At 35.7% G+C, this 17,083-nt stretch overlaps 1 protein-coding gene across 2 annotated transcripts; it reads right to left on the bottom strand.

Annotated features, from left to right (window-relative positions):
* Positions 1-5,602: 5,602 nt before the first annotated feature.
* LOC123546881 (uncharacterized) lies at positions 5,603-13,629 on the bottom strand. 2 transcript variants are annotated; one of them, XM_045333507.2, is made up of 8 exons: positions 13,476-13,629; positions 13,025-13,054; positions 12,318-12,451; positions 11,190-11,501; positions 10,429-10,533; positions 9,405-9,440; positions 8,080-8,139; positions 5,605-6,641 (listed from the first exon to the last, which is right to left on the bottom strand). In XM_045333507.2, exons 1-8 carry the CDS (start codon positions 13,627-13,629, stop codon positions 6,483-6,485), a joined length of 990 nt encoding a protein of 329 aa, XP_045189442.2. In that variant the 3' UTR covers positions 5,605-6,482. The 2 variants fall into 2 exon arrangements, with proteins under 2 accessions (XP_053407154.1, XP_045189442.2); XM_053551179.1 differs by lacking the exons at positions 9,405-9,440; positions 10,429-10,533 and having other exon boundaries at positions 5,603-6,641.
* Between the last annotated feature and the right edge of the window lie 3,454 nt (positions 13,630-17,083).

Here is a 17,083-nt window from a genome sequence, read left to right as displayed (position 1 = left end):
CTTTTAATATGCAAGTTGTTTAAAACAATAGCATGCTTTTTAACCGTTGTTAATACATACAGAAAATTAGGCTAACAGTGAAGCGTTGTACGTAGACTGTAGCCTTGATATACTGTACTACTAGTAGATACTTATCCCAGGTCTTCTTTACGATGTGAAACAATCTGTTTAGAGAGTGAAATTGTTGAGTAAACACCGTTTATCAATCATAATACTGTCCATTTTATATCATTGCAATGGAAAAGAAAACTATTTATGTTAACTGCTATACAGGATACCACAGTCATGCATCTAACAGACCTGAAATTGTTTTCTTTGATTTTCTCATAATTCTAGATGTTTCCCCATACTTAGAAGTTTATATATGGATAGCAGAGATTGTTCTCTTTCTAGCAATAGCTTTCTAAAAATATTTTACTTTGTGAAATTCTGATGGTTTAAACTTTTTTTTAATCGTCTATTTGTTACCAAATTTTACTACAAAAAATGTTAAACTTTGCACCAGGGCATTAAATGACATAATTTTCTTTTCAAACAGCTTACCGTTGCAGTAACTATGCATGATTGTTTCATGCCTAGAGGTAAAAAGTTCACGTTCTTTTTAGATACTGTATACATAGTCATCTAAGTCTACAATGTAGTTTTAGCGGAGTTGTCTCCAGTTCTTTCAAAATATTTTACCCAGGATCATTTTTTCAGTTTAAAAACATTTTTTATGGAAAATGATATTTGTTCAGACTGTGCGTTTTCATGCAGTTAGCTGCACATATATCTAAAATAAATAGTGCCTACTTACGTATATAATTTTAGTTCCTATGCCTACTTGATGGTATATATGGCTGCATGATCATTCCAGAGTCTGACTGCACGGGGAAAGAAAGGGTTCATATGGTATTGAATTATCGGATATAGGATTATACAATTTAGATTTCTAGACGGTACGAGATGTCTGTTTTCTACAATTACTTTGTTGTTTGCAATTTTATACAGCATGATTAGAGAAGACTGATTTCTGCGCGGTTCTAGTATAAGCCATTTTGACACTGATTCTGCGTAAATCTGTTTTATTTCAAAATGCACTTTGGTTTAAAATAAACTTTTATCAGGTTTAATACAACTGTGTTGTGCTGAAAGTACAAATTAAGCCTCTAAGAGGTAAAAATCTATATGGACACACTATGCTAGTTGAAAATACGTTTTAAAGGGTGTTGTTACCCAGCCAGCATGACTCTATCGATCGCCCGATATAGGTATAATGTCGGAATGTCGGCAAAATGTGCCGACGCAGGGCCGACGTCGGGCCGTTGTAGTGCTGGCAGAATATTGAAATCGGTAGATCCAGTGTAACTATTCCGTACGTGCCATCGGGCCGATATTGGATTCTCTAATAAAACTATATTTTTCAAAATATTATTGATAAACGTGAAAAAGTAAATTAATTGTTTATATGTGCTAATTTATTAAGCAAATATGATATATGCCAGAATTAATCAAACTAGGTTCCAAACAAAATTTGTAGACGGTATTTATCAAAATTTTATATGTAATAAAGGGAGGCAATAATTAAGATGCATTTTGATTTTGATGTAAAATGCCGTCATAGAAATATTTAAAATTACAAAAAAATGGAAAATATAAATATGTATAAAATTCTAATTGAACATTTTAATAGTGTTAATTATGAATATACAGAAAGCTTACGTAACTGTATAAAGCATGCAGTATATACTTGTGAAAAATATTATATCAATAAAATCAAATAAGCATCATACACATGATGCGAGACATATCAGTTCTCAAGGAAATTACCCTGAGAATTTATGAAGTGTACATTTTAAGAAAACTTTGATAAAGCACTGCGTGTCACACTATTTCGCGACCACGATATGATCTGCCAATATCGGGCCGATATCATTTTGATGTTAGCCAAATATCTTTTGCCAATATTGGACCAATGTCATTATGACGTTGGCCCGATACCGTCTGTCGACGTCGTGCCGACATCATTCCTATTTGCAGCCGAAATTGAAGCCGATATCGGGCCGTTATAGACAACGACGTTGGTTGGATATCGGGCCGATATGGAATGCTGGCTGGGTAAATGGTACTGAAAACTCCAAAACCAGATACCGGTATGTTACTATCAGGCTCTTTGTAATACAGGACATTTGTTTTGACTATCATCTTTAAATGAAATAAAGCATTTGATTTGCCAAATTACAAATATTTTAAGCTATGTAAGCATGTCTTTAATTTCCATTTCTTGATATCTTATCTAAGCTCTCAGATAAAAGGGCGAAATGAAATACTGAAGCTTACTTCAGGCCAAATAAATTTGACATGCTGTCATTTAATACGATTACATGAATTGTGGATTCTAAACACTTGTAGTACATTATCATATTCAATATTATTATTATCACAGTTCAATTTCAGCTACACCTGATGTAAATTCTTACACAATGAGAGCACTCATCAATACATTAGGTATTTAGTAACGTATCTGACACTATTTAAAACAGATTCATTTACTGCATAAGAATGTTACTAATTAATATCATGTCTTTTGGAAATGATCTAGAACCGCTAAAAAGTAACAATTAATTGTCTCAACCATTAATTTATGCAAAGTTGTGCTTACAGATTCCGATATAGTATCTAACGATAACGTAATCTGGTTACTTTTCAAGAACATAATAAATGGTGTAAATGGGTGCAGTTACAGGTGTCAATTGGTACATTAGCAGCTACTTATGACATTACAAAGGTCTCTCAGTTGGTATAATCAGATCGTTAGAAGTGACTATACACTATGTTTTACAAAGGTTTCACAAAGGTCAGTCTCAGGTAGTGACCATTTGTTTGAGTTGTACTCAGCTTCGAGTTTTGCAGCCTAGCTCGAGTGTTCTTTGTTATCTTTCTTAACCCTTACCTTGCTGTATTTCTATAATGGACTGGTCCATCTTTCAATTTGGACCGTACCATTTATTATTCAAAGGGGTTTGCACTGAAAATTTACTGACTGAATAGCGAACAGTGCAGACCATGATCAGACTGCACGGATGTGCAGGCTGATCTTGGTCTGCACTGGACGCAAAGGCAGAATCATCTGCCACCAGTAGGCTAAGGGTTAATGGACAATTTAATATACTACCCTGTATTCAAATTTAAATTTTGTATATGGTGACAGCAAAAATGTTTAAAGGATATACTTAGTAGCTTATAAGAAATAGATCATGGTATTAACATACTTTAGCTTTTTAACGTAATGTAATGCGAAATAAAACCGTAAATTAAATTTCGGGTTTTTGTTGTGTATTGTTTTGTAATTTACTTAATTTTTAAATTGTTTTAACAAATTTAAACTTAATTTCATTTAGGCAAGCCAGCTTAGTCAATAGAAGCATTCTAGGATTGATTACCCTTCTCCAACTTGGCATATTTTTGCCGTTCAGAAAAGTAAGTACCAGGAAAATATCTTTATAATATAAGATGAGATTTAACCAGTTACGTAATAGTAACGTCGTTACTTCTCAAACATATTATTGATAAATCATGACAAATCGAACTACATTTTCTACACGGTTTCTCAATGTTACAATTCAATTCTAATTCTCAAATACTGCCTTTTATCAATAATATATCAAAATAAAAAAAAACTGTCTCGAAAAGTAAATTGCTGAACACAAAAAAATGTAAATGATATGACTATGTTATTTACAGTGCAAGTATATGTTTATTGTGTCCATTTTGGCATTGATACATATCTTTATTTCAAATGTTGACATATAAGATAAAATTTAATTGACATCACCTAAATAAGAATTGTAATAGTTTAACTGATGTCAGGTTTACAATATTATCATCATTGGACGCCTACATTATATTAATGTTTTACGGAACGAACTTAATGGCACTAAAGCTTATACATTGCGTTCTTCTGTTGACAACATTTGATCACGGATCACATCACTTAAGTTTCCAATTTGAAAGTAGCAAATTAAACTTCAAACCATGTATTGGATTCCAAATTACATAAACAACCATAATGCTCGTTTTATCGCTATAATTCAAGCTCTTGTACCACTACAAATATTTCCAAGTTATTAACCTTACTGTTATAAAATCCCACATGAAATGATTACGAAAACTTACAAGGTGTCTTCAGTCAGTGCATACGATTTTTCTACTTTGTATACCACTTTACCACATAACGTAATAAATGAAAAACTAACTGCCCTAATTCAAAAGACTTTTGCCATGGAAAATGCTACTTTTTCGCTTGCAATGTCGATAAGGAATTTTTAACTAGTTGCATTGTAAAAAATTATACTATGCGGACCTATGGCGAAGTTTGTAAAGCCCTTTCCTTTTCATTGAAAAAATATTGGAATGCAGTTTTCAGAAAAGTAATTGGTATTCCCATGGGAACAAATTGTGCATCCCTTGTCACAGATTGGTTTTTTTACTGTTATGAAAGAGATTTTATGTTGGGACTTTCTCTAGATACACAGGCAGACATTATGACTACCTTTAATAATACATCACGCATCTAGATGATATACTTAATATGGATAATCAGTTTTTTGCTCAATTGATGGATACTATTTATCAAATAAAACTAACAACTCGGATACTACTGCTTCATTTCTAGATTTACATCTCCCTATTTACGACAGTTTTATACACACCAAAATTTATGACAAGAGGGATGATTTTAATTTCAGTATTGTAAATTTCCCCCATTTTGATGGGGACGTACCCCATGCAACATCTTATGGGATATATATTTCTCAGTTAATCGGTTTGCAAGAGCGTGTAGTCATGTTGGGGATTTCAATGAACGTAATCAATATATTACAAATAAGCTTCTTCATCAGGGCTATCATTATCATAAATTACGTAAATAATTCAGATTTGGCTTTAAAATACAACAGCAATTTAAAGACACGTCTGCAAGAAGGTATATCAAAATCCGCTTTTTATGATGTGGTTTACAAACTTCGTAAGATTTTGGGTCAGGGCAATTTTTCAATTGTATTTAGTAAAGTTATTAAACGTTTTATTAAAAGAGGTTATAATCCAACTGTTTTGAGACACACCGCGTGTTTGGTGTTCAGCCCTTTTACAGCTGGACGCTACGCTTTCCTCTTTGATTGTGTCTGACGGAACAGGTGGAGGACTCTATGATAGCTAGTTCTTAAATTCCATTTTGATTTCTATTATCTGGCCTGATTCATCGGGCCCTTAATGGTGTTTCCCCTGTTGCTCTGTCTTCTGCAATGCATTGAGTACAAGCGTTTTAGGTTCTTAAGGATTGCATTTATATAAATAATACAAGAGCATTTTTGTTTTATATTACATGCCTTCTGTTGCCTTTGCGTATGTTAGGGTTTCACCTGGCGAGGATAATTTTATTTACACTGTCCTGTGACTTTGGTACATGGTGGGGGTAAGAGTGAGGTCAGGTGCAATGTAAGCCGGTTTAAGCTCCACAGTGTTGGTTTTGCCACTAACCGTTCTAAGGCGATGCCCCCACCTTTATTTCTTCGTTTTGTCCTTGTGTGTTTGCTTTGTGTGAGTGTGTGTGTTGGTCGTGTGCGAGTCCGCATGCTGGGTTTAAGTTTGGGGAGGCTGCGTTTTTAGAAAGTGGCTTTCCCTGTTGGATATTCATCCTTGTTTTATTCATGCAACATGTTTCTTGAGATGCCAGGTACGTTAATAATGTTCATTAGTAGTTAGTAGACCATGAACCTTACACTATTTACTTAACTTTAACAACTGATAACAATTAAATACCAAATAAATTTGAGGAATTCTCATCAAATTATTATAAAACTGATAATAGCATTTGACAAAGAATGCATTCATTTGAATCACAGTAAAACTAAGATATGTCGCGTTCCTGTACACTCCTGGTTTCTGGAACATTTATTGCATTCCTTCAGTGCGTATCTGATATCAATTCAATCACTTATGTATTCTCAAAACACTGAATAGATACTCAAAATATCAAGTCAATCGTATCAGCAGATCTAAAAATCCAGTTACAACTAATTATTTCTATATAATGTATAAGTAGAATCAGTTTCCTAACATCCACTGGCCTATCCTGGGACACACACATAAATCGCATGATTAATGCAAGACAAGGACAGAACTGAAAGTAAGTTATACATTGGAGTTCGGAAACGTCCTGCGTACGAGGTAGTAAGTCGTACTTAGAAGCTATTATGTCCAACGTAAGAGTTACTACAAATCTCTCCTCTCCTGGCACCATTACGCTGCCAAAAAAAAAAAAAAGAGAAGAAATACTAACAGGAAAAATATACTCCTGTATTCCTCCGAAAAATATCTAATTATTTAAGTTTGCATTCACAACGCGTAATTTACATACATGTATTTATGTTTGTTTTTCACATAGGTCTATTTGATACTTTAAGATGGAGTGATGATGTCCCTCTATCCCTTATGTTTTCTTCTCAGTGCATGCCTTCGTTTTCTATGATCTGACACATGCACATTCTGCCTTTCTTTACAGTATGTCTGTTATATGGTCGCTCTGGTAGACTCTCGAAGTTTTCTGCTAGCACCAAACTAATTTCCTCCAAATGCGCATGGATAAGCGAACGCGCATATAACTATATTTAGAGAAAACAAAATTTAGAGATACAGCATACAACTTCATTATCACAAGTAGTATGTAATGCCCTGTGAAAGTGTCGCAGACAGTTCTGAATGTTTTGAAAGGACGCAGGGATTAGTGGGACGGATTTATCTCCTTTGGCACCGATTCCTGAAAATCAGCGAGTCCTCCTGAAAGTGTCGCAGACAGTTCAGAATGTTTTGAAAGGATACGGGGATTACTGGAACGGTGTTTTCTCCCTTGGTACAGATTCCTGAAAGTCTGCGAGTCTGAACGACATAACAAGTACAAAGAGTCGGCGGTAACGACGGAAAAGGCCATGTTTTAACATTCTGGTTTCATTTTAAGTCCCTTCAAACGGTCTGTGACACGTTCAAATATACTCGCAGACTTTCTAGACTTTCAAGAGCCGATGCCAAGGGAGATAACACCACTCAAGTAGTCCCTGATTCTTTTCAAATCATTTAGAACGGTTTGCGACACTTTCAGGAGGACTCGAAGACTTTCAGTAGTAGGATCCAAGGGAGATAACATGATGCCAAAGGTTCTTTACTCATTCTAAATCATTTCTCTTGGTCTGCGACACTTTCAGAAGGACTTACAGACTTTCAGGAATCGGTACCAAGGGAGAAAACACAGTCCCAGTAATCCCCGTGTCCTTTCAAAACATTCCGAATTGTCTGCGACACTTTCAGGAGGACTCGCAGACTTTCAGGAATCAGTGCCAAGGGAGATAAAACCGTCCCACTAATCCACGCGTCCTTTCAAAACATTCAGAACTGTCTGCGACACTTTCACGAGAACTCGCAGAGTTTCAGGAATCGGTATTAAAGGAGATTACATGGTCGCAGTAATCCCTGTGACCTTTTAAAATATCAAGAACTGCGACACTTTCAGGAGGACTCGCAGACTTTCAGGAATGGGTGCCAAAGTAGATTACATCATGCCAACAAATGATGACGTATCTTATTCAAAAGAGGTTGACCTCATCTTGAATCTAGAACAAGCTAGAGCATGCGCACACAACATCAACCCCAAGCTAGAGCATGAACATGAAATAATGCGCGCACAGGGCATTACATACTACTATCATATACGACCAAAGATCCTAAATAGATAAAACGTAAGGGAGTAATAGGTACCGTACAAATAATCAATAAAATGATACATTTGACAATGAAATCATGTAAAATATACAGCACGTTAAAATCCGTTACCTCAGTGCAAAATAATGTGGTGTACAAAGAAGCTACTTCTGCACTCTAACGCGACGTTGTGTAATTTGTTTAAAAAACTAGAACTTAATATATAAGTAACGGATGAGGAGTGATGTGAAAAAATCGTACCTTAAAATAAAGCATGTTATCTAAACACATAAAGAGATTTAATTCACTAAACCAAATAGCTATAAACTAAAAGAAACAAGAATTTACCTCCGCATCTTCACATGTAGAATGTGGATTTTTCTTTTTCACAAGTACAGTTAGATAGTCCTGTAAAAAGGTGGAAAACACACAATTGAGAACTTCTTGGAAAAAAGGAAGACTTTTTTAGAAGTGACTTAAAAACCATCCTAAGATATATACATGTACTATCTGATCATTCTAACATACCCTGATTTGTCGTTTAGTTAAACAAAGGAAGAAAACAACAGTGATAAAATCTGTTATAGTAAACAACGTCTGAAGGGCGAAAGAAAATATGACGTTACTGAAGTCTATGCATTTTGCACTAATATATCTTGTCATTAGGCTTTAATTAAATTTAAATGTAGAAAATCTGCATTAAATATACTTAACTTCGCTAAACTCAAAAGAATAACTGATAGTGTATCATTTTATGTCAATGTCCAATCAAGGCAAACATCCTAGCGTTACATTGTGAATGGGCCTTTGGTAGTGCAATATATTTTTGTTAGAGTAGTGTGTTACCCTGTGGGGTTTTTATTTTTTTTATTTATTATTTTTTTTTATTTTGGAGGGATGCCGGCCCGAGTATACAGCGGCTAGGCGCTCTTTCATAATAGGACACTTAGCCTTACAGTGTTTGAGTAAATTCAATCGATGCTGATTTACGAAACAAGAACATAAATGCTTTGTATGTAGAACTGTATTCATAATTTAAAGTGTAATTGCAATACTTTTTATAGAAAAAAACTGTCAGTTTCAGTCACAGTTTGTCAGTTTAGCCTAAAAAACACTGTTTATATACACAAACATGTTTATTTCGTGTTTACATAGCCACTGTTTAGTCATTGTTCATTCTTTCATATTTTGGCAAATTGGCGGTGGTTTCGCCAGGCGGGTCTCTTCAATTGGAAGTTGAAGATTTCGCAGGCGATACCATCTGGCAGTTGCGAAATAGTTTTCATGCTTATAACATTTGTGAGTCTTACATCGCTGTTACCCAAGGATTGGGCTCATCTTCTTAACATGTTGTTGCGTATAATTGTGTTTTGATTGGACATGTTTTTGTTTAAGGCTAGCCATTTGTTATTTGAAGCGGCCAGACACTGAGCCGTGGATAAATATTGCCATACATTTCAATATTAAATGAATATAATAAAATACTGTAATATTTAGAGACATTTTAGTTTACTTAATATGTAGTTGTCTATCTATACCAAGGTAGTAATGGCGTAAAATACATTTTAAACATGGAGTCCTTAGGTTTAATATTGTGATCAGTCTTTGTCCGCTGTGTGATGTTTTGCAACGCCTTCTAAAAAAACTTTAAAAGAAATAATAATCCAACTTACTCTGCATCTTTTAATGTTGTAACGCATGATGTGTAACTGAAATTCACTAGTTAAGTACTAAAACGAAGAAAGATATTTTGCTGCCTTATGATTTAATTAATGAAATAATGTTTGATAATTCCATACTTTCAATTTTCATTAGCGTTGGCCCCGCTTGCATTCGACAGCATACCACATATTGTTCTTTTACATCCGAATAGGCTTATTTTAAGGACTGAATGCTATTTATTTACTCTAAGTTTTATGCGTTCAGACGGGTATTTAGAAGACTGAAAAATTGTTCCCAGTTTATGATTAAGAAAAACCTTCATTATCTCTGTCCAAACTCATGCTCACTATTTCTCTGATTTCGGAGACACAGAATAGATTCTTTCGTGGTTGAACAAACATGTGTAATGAACCGGGCATATTATATTGTGGTCCTTGTTACTGATAACAGAACTTATAGAGAGAAAAATATCAGATATTATATAAATTCTATAGTAGGCCTACATGATATCCAAAGCAATGATTTGTCGTTGAATAAAACTTTTGTTTATCGTTCAAATGCTTATTATCATATCACACGTACGTTTTAGATAATGTTATATTGTACTTATTAAAATTTCGCGCCTCGATATGCCTTAAAACGTTTTCACAATGATTTTTCTCTACAGCCCGGATCCAGAAATATTTGACTGGGGGCACCAGTTTAGAACGAAGACGTCACCTGCGAGGTGAATAGCGAATGACGGAAGGTACGGGAAGGGCCCTCCACTCGCGTGAGCGCGGGTCAGGGGGTCTCCCCTGGAAATGTTTGAAATATGAAATGGTGGCCTCTGGTGCATTTTGGGGTCTAATTTTTAAAGCAAGAGAGTGGGAATAATATATTCAATTTTGACATAACAATACTATAGCGCATTGAACTTGTGAAGTTGCCCTATATTAATAATTGTTGGAGGTAGATCTAACCTATTGTATGTTGTACAACAAAAAAAAAGAGTAAAAGATACGATCACTACTGAAGTTATATGAGAAAGGATACAGTTGGTAGTTTGTATTTTCTACCCGAGAAGATAAGAAGAATGTTATTGCTGATGAATTCGTCTTCATATAGATGTAGTAAAGTTTTCTGTAGTCTAACTACTGCCTGAAATATCAAGCAAAGTTTTAAATACATTTAGGTTAGTAAAAGCCCTAAATGGGACTGAATGCGGCGGGCAAATTAAATTGGAAATAATACACAGTAAAATCAATTTTACTAGATCACCGGTTCCTCTCAAAATAAAAGTTTCGGGAAAACACCAATTCAAGAAAATCTTTGAAACCTGATGACTGACTGGGAGCCTAACAGTTTGTTCTATGTAAATGCAATGCGTTTCCCTCAAATGCCAGTTTGAATCGATAAAACCAACCTACTCCTATAAGTGCTCTGTATTACATCTGAAACCCTGCTAAAGTTCTAAAATGGACTGGTCCATCATTCATTTTGGGCAGTACCATTTATTTTTTTCAAAGTGGTTTTCACTGAAAAAAACATTGCAAATATAAATAACTTTATATTTATTACACACCTCATACCCAGGTTATTTGCTTTGATCAGCTTACTCGAATGCTTAAACTGTTTTTTTGTGTGGCAGCTTACTAGTCTTCTTACGCAGTTTAAATTCCATTTGACACCTAAGTGGTTGGCCGCCAGTTGGCGCGGTCATAGTGGCAAAAATACCACATAACAATTATATTACAACTACCGGGCAAATGGTTATATTCCTACCACTGAAATTGTATAAATACAGAGATACTTACTTTTCGTCTGCGACAGATTATCGGCAAAACGCAAATCAGTAGCAACGCAAAGAAGCCGTAAACTGAAGGCATGCATGTCATTAAAGAGGCAAAAGTATTGGTAATAAATCGCATATCTTCTTCCGAGAAAGGTGTCCTAGATGCACGTGTGACAATGGTCATATAATACAAGAAGAAAAACAACAGTACGAAGAATGGAATTGTCAACACACTCCAACAAACAATATTCCTTCTTCGAAGATAATCGTAGGAATTCATCACAGAATCTTGGTTGATTGTTCTTGTTGCATCTTCCAAAAGTCGCTCTGAAACCTGTTCGCAAAAAAAATGTTTTATCACATGATTGACGTCACGGGAGTGTAATAAAGCCATTAAATAAAAACGATAATACACTAGTGTAATAAAGCTTTGACGTCGACGTCGTTTATAGTATTGGAAACGTTGGTCAAGTTGACTTGTTTATATAGTAAAAGAAAGTAGAATTTTTTATGTTTTGACAAGAAAGACTAACATGTGATAAAAAGAATATTACATTTGTGACTTTCCATATTGAATTTATTAAACGAGTTGAATAAAATGATAAAATGCGAGGCTCTGCCGACAGATTATCGGCAAAACGCAAGAGCAGAGCCTCGCATTTTATCATTTTATTCAACTCGTTTAATAAATTCAATATGAAAAGACACTCATGTAATATCCTCTATATATTTATGTAACTCAAACATGTACCTCAAGGGTTTGGAATAGCAAGGTAAGTAAAAGAATTTAATTAATATAAGTCAATTACTTTGATGTAGATTAATCAAAATTAGAAAAGACTATCCTAGTCTTTGGTTTATGTCTTTATATATCTATGATATACAATTACTTTACATTTTTCCACTGGACTTAAGTTTAAAGGAACAAACATGATCTTTTAAAGGTAAAGAAAACTGTTTTGGCTTTTTAACACTGTATTGCGTCTGATTGCCTGGACAATAAACACATCAATGGCACTAGTACTGCAAGATCAAAAAGAAAACATCATATCCATATGGCACTGGGTAAAACACAAGAGGTTGACCACATGCTTTAAATCAGACGTAAAATCGGTAAAGATTGGTTTATTCATCTGACCCACTATCATACCTTTATTTTGTTGCTTTCAAGCTTCTGTAAGAGATGTGTGTCTATTTTAAACTGGTACTTGGTTGGAATCCGTAGACAGTGAAGAATGCGAGAAGTTGTTTGTGCTTGAAGAGTAATGCTGTAACCATTTTCATCTAAAATAGTTAGACCCATTTAAACGCACATTTAATGAAAAGCAAAACTGTTTGAAAACGCTCATGTTTTGATAAAGTCTGCATCAATAACAATTTTTTCAACAATTACCTTTACTGTCGTCTGCTTGCAAGCATGACTACATATCTAATACACAGCAGCTATTTGTTTACACTTGCATTTTGTACCTACCTTTCAATTTCTATAAGTATTACAGAACTGAAATATTAAACTAATTTTGAAATTTAAAAAAGAAAATAACGTGTGTGTGTGTGTGTGTGTGTGTGCTTGCTGGTGGGGGTGGGAGGAGGAGGCATTAATGCCGTTTTTTAATGTTACGGAGGGCAGTTAATCTAATCAGTGTTCCTGGATTTTGTATCAGTACAAACTGAATCAGAGGTGGAGGACGAATGATTTCAGACACAATGCCTTCTATTAAATCGTCACGGAGAACATACACCCAACACAGGGACCGAGCTCACGACCCCGTGATACGTAGATCTGCGCTCTCTCTATTGAGCTAAACGGGCGGGTTAAAATCAACACGTATATTTAATTGTTTGCTTGATACTTACTCATTTCTGAATAGGGTAAACAGTCAGCCTCTGAAACAAATAAGATATTGTCATTTTATTAACTGACAACATTACAAGATTACTTTGGACTTTCTTATTAAGTGTTACTGAGTTTAGGCCTATACAGATAACGATGTATAAAATTCATGAGTCATTTAAAACTGTCACTAAATCTGCCCAGAATGCTTTCGGAAATTTCTGTTAATTTATGTAACAGCAATATGCCATATATGTTTACAAAATTCCACTATGTACAAGCTACCGCAACCTCAACATTATATAAAGACCGCAAAAACCAATAAGGTTATCGACTGACTGCAGGATATAATCCAAAGAAGTTTAATTTTACCCCTGTAGGTTCAAGAAATCTAGTTTTGTTCATTCTCAATATCATTTTGACATTGACCTTTGATTTAATGACCCTAAAATGATCCTTAGAAGCAATACATACCTCCTTGTATTAGAGCAGAAACTATTTTTGCAGGTATATCTATATCAGGAGCAGTTGCATCGATGTAAGTTAAAGCTTTCAGCGTGACTGGTATTTCACATGGCTCCAGCAGTACTGGAATAATACAATTTGCTCCATTTTCCATAGACCTCATGAAAGCAATGTCACTCTCTTATTTGCAAAACCCGCTTCGGAGGAACTTTGGAGACAGGAACATCAATACCATCATTGAGCGTGCCATTCCATCCTTGATGTTTTCTAAAATATCTTTTCCTGGCTGGAAATCCCGGTCGGCGTACACACATGGCACACTGAAACGATGTTCAAGGTCTTGTACGATTGAAAACACCTTATCGCTGTCATCACTGCTGTGAGATATAAAGAAGTATCTGTCTTTCCCATCAGGAAGTTCAGGAATGTCACCAATTTGTTTGTTTTCTTCAACAGAGAAGTCTTGATTTAAGCATTCGATTCCACCAGATGTTGATTCGTCAATATCAACCGCAAAATCTAGGGAATAAGTACGTTTTAAACTTGTTTCATCTCTGATATTGTCAGACTGAATCACATTTCCATACTCATTTTCAGAGGTGGATATATGGACCTCGACCTCTGCCGGATACAACTGTTTCGGGTTAGTTTCGTCTAGGTTATGACTAGCTGACGAAACATGTTCGGTTTCGTTTTCATTTGTTTTGTCTAATATATTATTCATTATTTCGGAAGGGACGTCACTCTGTGGAGGTTTTTTATGTCACAAAATGGTCATTGATGTGTGTTATACATAGTAAGCGTCAGTACACACACTCACATATTTTTGAGAACAAACTTATATTGCAATGCTAGATGAAAGTGCTTCATCCCGATTGGAGTGGATTCTAAAATCTAGGGCGACCGATCACACGGCCTTTGTTTATGATCACTGTATGCTCATCTTAATTTTTTGGGGGTTGGGTTTAACACACACAAGTATAGGTCATATGGTGACTTCCAGCTTTTGATGGTTGGGGAAGACCCCAGGTGCCCCTCCGTGCATTATTTCATCCCGAGCGGGCACCTGGGTAGAACCACCGACCTTCCGTAAGCCAGCTGGATGGCTTCCTCATATGAAGAATTCAACGCCCCGAGTGAGGCTCGAACCTACATCCGTGAGGGACAAGTGATTGTACGTCAGCGACCTTAACCACTCGGCCATGGAGGCCCCTCGCTGACCTTAATGGCTGCGCGCATATTATGCTAGAAGGTATTTGGTGTTTTTCTACTATTTACCAACATCTTTAAATACTGTGTACTGATCATGTTCCAACAATTTTCTGGTTCATACGTTGTATGATCCTTCAGTGTGGTTGTTATAGTTTTCCCACTTACCGTGTAGAGATTTTCAAAATGGTGGTTTTTTTTTTGGAAGTGTGGTCACATTGAGTCAGACATCCAAAATAAGATATCTTATATAATTATATATGCCTGCTCTACTTAACCCTGACTTGTAAATGTCTATACGCGTTTTTACTCAACCTCCTTGCGGGAATATTGTCAAACAATCATCTACTGTACCGATAAGGGGAAGAAACACTGTGTTGGAGTTTGGTTTTTACTATACTCAGTTCCAAAAGAAAGTGTGCACTTTTTAAGTTTAAATATTTCAAAAAATTCCCCGACGTTTTTGTTTCATTTTTTCATACACTAACTCTCAGGTATAACTCAAAATCTAAAATGCACACCAATTTGTTTACGAACTGATTTAAATTTTGGTACCAAACATTATAAGTTTTCATGAAAATAACCGAGAAAAAATAACAGAAAACTAAGTGCACACTTTCTTTTGGAACTGAGTGTATGTTCTAGGGAAACGTGTCTGAATGGTCAAATGGTTATATTTTGCCATGGTCGCATTTTGTCCAATAGATTAAGTAGATCGTGTATAAAGCAAGCAATTTGGTCTTATCAAGTGTGGTAACGTAAAACACTGTGCTGAAAACATACTTGCATTGATTTTATGCAAAAATTAAGTTATAGTAGATTTTCTGGAAGCCCAGATCACGGATAACACAGCCAAGGCCATGTATCACAAAGTAGGTCTATAGACAATAGAAACTTTAGTGGAAAGATTTCTAACAAACGGGTTGCTTGAAAACTCCAACAAGTACATATCAATTCCGTGCAAGATACAAAAAAAAAAAAACGGGAATGGGGTAGAGAAAGGGGTTGGATATTGGGAGAAATAGAAACAAACAACGATGAATATTCAACAGGAAAAGACACGCTCTCTCCCAAGACGCAAAACCATAGCAGTGTAAAGTCACACAGCAGTAACCCCAGTGAAGTAGTACAGATCAAAGAATTTGGCTAACCAGTGGTCATGACTCCGCTGAAAATCATTTAATTAGAACATGACGATAATATGCACAACTACGCTTCACACTTACCACTCGTGAGGTTTGGCAAAATTCAGCCTAATTGTATACAGCAAGTTGTGAAAACACTGTAAAATGTTACAAAGCAAGGGCCATAACTCAGCTGAAAGTCACTAAACCAAAACATGCCGACGATATGAATGACTAGGCTCTTCGCTAAAATACTCCTGTAATGTTTGGTGGAAAGCTGCACAATGGTGTTAGAGAAGTTGCCAAAATATCATAAAATTTGACAATAAAGAGCAATAACTCCCCTGAAAAACACTGAATCAGAACATACCGATAATATGCATAATAAGACTTGATTGGCACTGATCACTCCTGTAAGGTTTAATTGTTGCAAGCATGCCCCATTATATAAGAAAAACGGTTAAAACATCATACAATTTGGTGAAACAATGGCCATAACTCTGCTGAAAAACATTGAACCGGAGCATGCCCACAATATACACTAAGGTTTGGCAATGATTTACCTTTATTGAGTTTGTGTAAGTCCTACTAGTTGTCCGGACAAGGTAAATACATGTTCGACAAATCAAGGTCTATAACTCGGTTGAAAATCACTGAACCAGAACATGCTGATAAAATGTATAACAAACTTTGGCACTGATAACACTGTGGAAATCTACCAAACAATATCAGAAAAGTGACCAGCACGTCATGAACATTGATGAACATTACTGAACCAAAAAATGCCAAAAATATACACAAAAATAAGGCTTGGCATTGATCACTTCTAAAGTTTGGTGAAAACCCCGCCAATAATAAAAGAAATGTCTGTGAAATGTTTATGTATGCTCAGCTGCCCGTTTGTGGCGATATATGCTTTGCCACACTGGCACTTATATCCCTCTTTATATTTGTGGCCATTCGAGCTTCGTTGTGATTTTATATTTGTGGCCATTCGAGCTTCGTTGTGATTTCAACCCGCCCGCTTAGCTCAGTAGGTAAGAGCGTCGGTCTACGGATCTAGGGGTTGCGAGTTCGATCCTCGGGCGGGGCGCATGTTCTCCGTGACTATTTGATAAACGACATTGTGTCTGAAATCATTAGTCCTCCACCTCTGACTCATGTGGGGAAGTTGGCAGTTACTTGCGGAGAACAGGTTTGTACTGGTATAGAATCCAGGAACACTGGTTAGGTTAACTACCCGCCATTACATGACTGAAATACTGTTGAAAAACGGCGTTAAAC

The sequence above is a fragment of the Mercenaria mercenaria genome, chromosome 9 (genome assembly GCF_021730395.1).
Source record: "Mercenaria mercenaria strain notata chromosome 9, MADL_Memer_1, whole genome shotgun sequence".
In the NCBI taxonomy this organism is placed as follows: Eukaryota; Metazoa; Mollusca; class Bivalvia; order Venerida; family Veneridae; genus Mercenaria; species Mercenaria mercenaria.
The sequence above is the reverse complement of the archived record's forward strand: the minus strand, read 5'-3'. Positions and strand labels throughout refer to the sequence as shown.